Source organism: Triticum dicoccoides, chromosome 1A, assembly GCF_002162155.2.
Source record: "Triticum dicoccoides isolate Atlit2015 ecotype Zavitan chromosome 1A, WEW_v2.0, whole genome shotgun sequence".
Classification (NCBI taxonomy): domain Eukaryota; kingdom Viridiplantae; phylum Streptophyta; class Magnoliopsida; order Poales; family Poaceae; genus Triticum; species Triticum dicoccoides.
The window spans coordinates 19,839,217-19,840,714 of NC_041380.1; the positions used below are offsets into that span (position 1 = coordinate 19,839,217).

The 1,498-nt window shown below is 52.9% G+C and overlaps 1 protein-coding gene across 1 annotated transcript; it reads left to right on the plus strand.

Moving 5' to 3' along the window:
* The first annotated feature begins 256 nt into the window (after window positions 1–256).
* LOC119351748 lies at window positions 257–1,286 on the plus strand. The gene is made up of 2 exons (XM_037618617.1): window positions 257–414; window positions 517–1,286. The coding sequence occupies exons 1-2, from the start codon at window positions 274–276 to the stop codon at window positions 1,054–1,056; spliced, it is 681 nt and encodes a 226-aa protein (XP_037474514.1). The 5' UTR covers window positions 257–273; the 3' UTR covers window positions 1,057–1,286.
* The last annotated feature ends 212 nt before the right edge of the window (window positions 1,287–1,498 follow it).

Consider the following 1,498-nt stretch of genomic DNA (forward strand, 5'->3'; position numbering starts at 1 on the left):
GCCTTGGACAAAGAACGTGAAAATAGCAAAGAACAATTAAATGGCTGTTTTGGAAAGTGTCACGTTGGTTGGCGGCTCGTGCCTGGCACCTCTAACTATTGATGATTACGGCTTGACGTCGACCGTAACGCGCCACGCCCGCTGCACGTCCGGGTCCGCTCTGCTTCCTTCTTACGAAACCTAACAAATTCATATACTACCCATCGTCAGAGAGAGAGAGAGAGAGACACACACAAGGAGAAGGTGGGGCAGCCACGACCTAGCTTCCAAGCCATGAGGCGTGACCCAGAACTGCGCCAAGCTACCTCCCCAACCTTCCACGCTGTACGGGGGGACACCGTACTCATCACCGTCGCCGTCGACAAGCCTCTCCTCGCCCGGAGCGTCGCCATCCAATGGCACGGCACCGGCGAGGTGAGTACCCAATCCCAAGCTTCTGCCGCCCGCGCTTTAGATGTTGATTTTGACCGCAGATCGATTGATTCATTCCTGTGGTGGTGGTTGACGGGGCTGCAGACTGGCACGCCGGCGGCGGCCGATGGCATCAAGGGCCACACCTTGACGTACAATTTCGTGGCAGACAGGCCGGGCACGTTCACCTTCCGCGCGCGCTACGGCCGCAACCGCGCGGCGACTTTCACCGACGCGCAGGGACGTGAGGCCTGGCCGTCCGCCGCCGGCGACCACGCACACACCGATCGTGTCCGCGTGCCACGCAGCCAAGAGGGGCCTTCCGCCTGCCGACGAACACGCACCCCTCCACGGACCGCCCACCAAGAGCTCGTCTACGTTCGCGGTGGCCGGGGCCATGCGTGCGTCGAAGCGCAACTCATGGCAGGTAACACCACTATCTACCTCAATGACGAAGGCCCGGTTGAGTGGCTCCTCCGATTGTCCGCCCTCGGATTGACGGCCGCGGCCTTGTGGGTCTGTGGTGTATGCGGCGGGCGGCGTGCCACTGTTATGCGCCGCAGAGGAGACGGCCCATTGGACGTAAGGTTTGTAGGTCGAGCAAATCCTCACGTTTCATGGGCTCCCAGCTTCCCGCCGCCTTGAGTTAGTATTGTCAAAAAAAATTCCCACTGTAAATAAACATATGTGGTAGTTTTCTTTCTATTGAAATTTTGGTGTTGTTGCTTCATTAATTTGCACATCGAGTTTGTAGAAATTTCATTGTAATCTAGTGGAAATGAATTTGATTGTGTAATAGTAGTTGTCTAACTTATGTGTAAATGGTTGTGTGTACTCCAGATGTTTGTAACAATTATCTATTGTTGTCTTGCTAATTCACGATGCGTCTTCAAATACAATGTTGCATAATTAGGTAGTTGACTTGAGTGAATGAAAAATAGAGGCAATCTTAAGTAATGATTTTTAATTAGATCAGGCTGGACATCTCCAACTTTGTATAACACATATTCGGCTGGCTCCAAAAGGTGCACGGCCACCACTTAAAACTGAAAGGAGAAATAATACGACAACCAACTAAACATGTTTG

Excerpts from the sequence above, each read along its gene's own strand:
- LOC119351748 (XM_037618617.1), top strand. The coding sequence starts at position 274 with ATGAGGCGTGACCCAGAACTGCGCCAAGCTACCTCCCCAACCTTCCAC. Across the intron at positions 415-516 it reads AATGGCACGGCACCGGCGAG|ACTGGCACGCCGGCGGCGGC; the intron begins GTGAGTACCCAA and ends ACGGGGCTGCAG.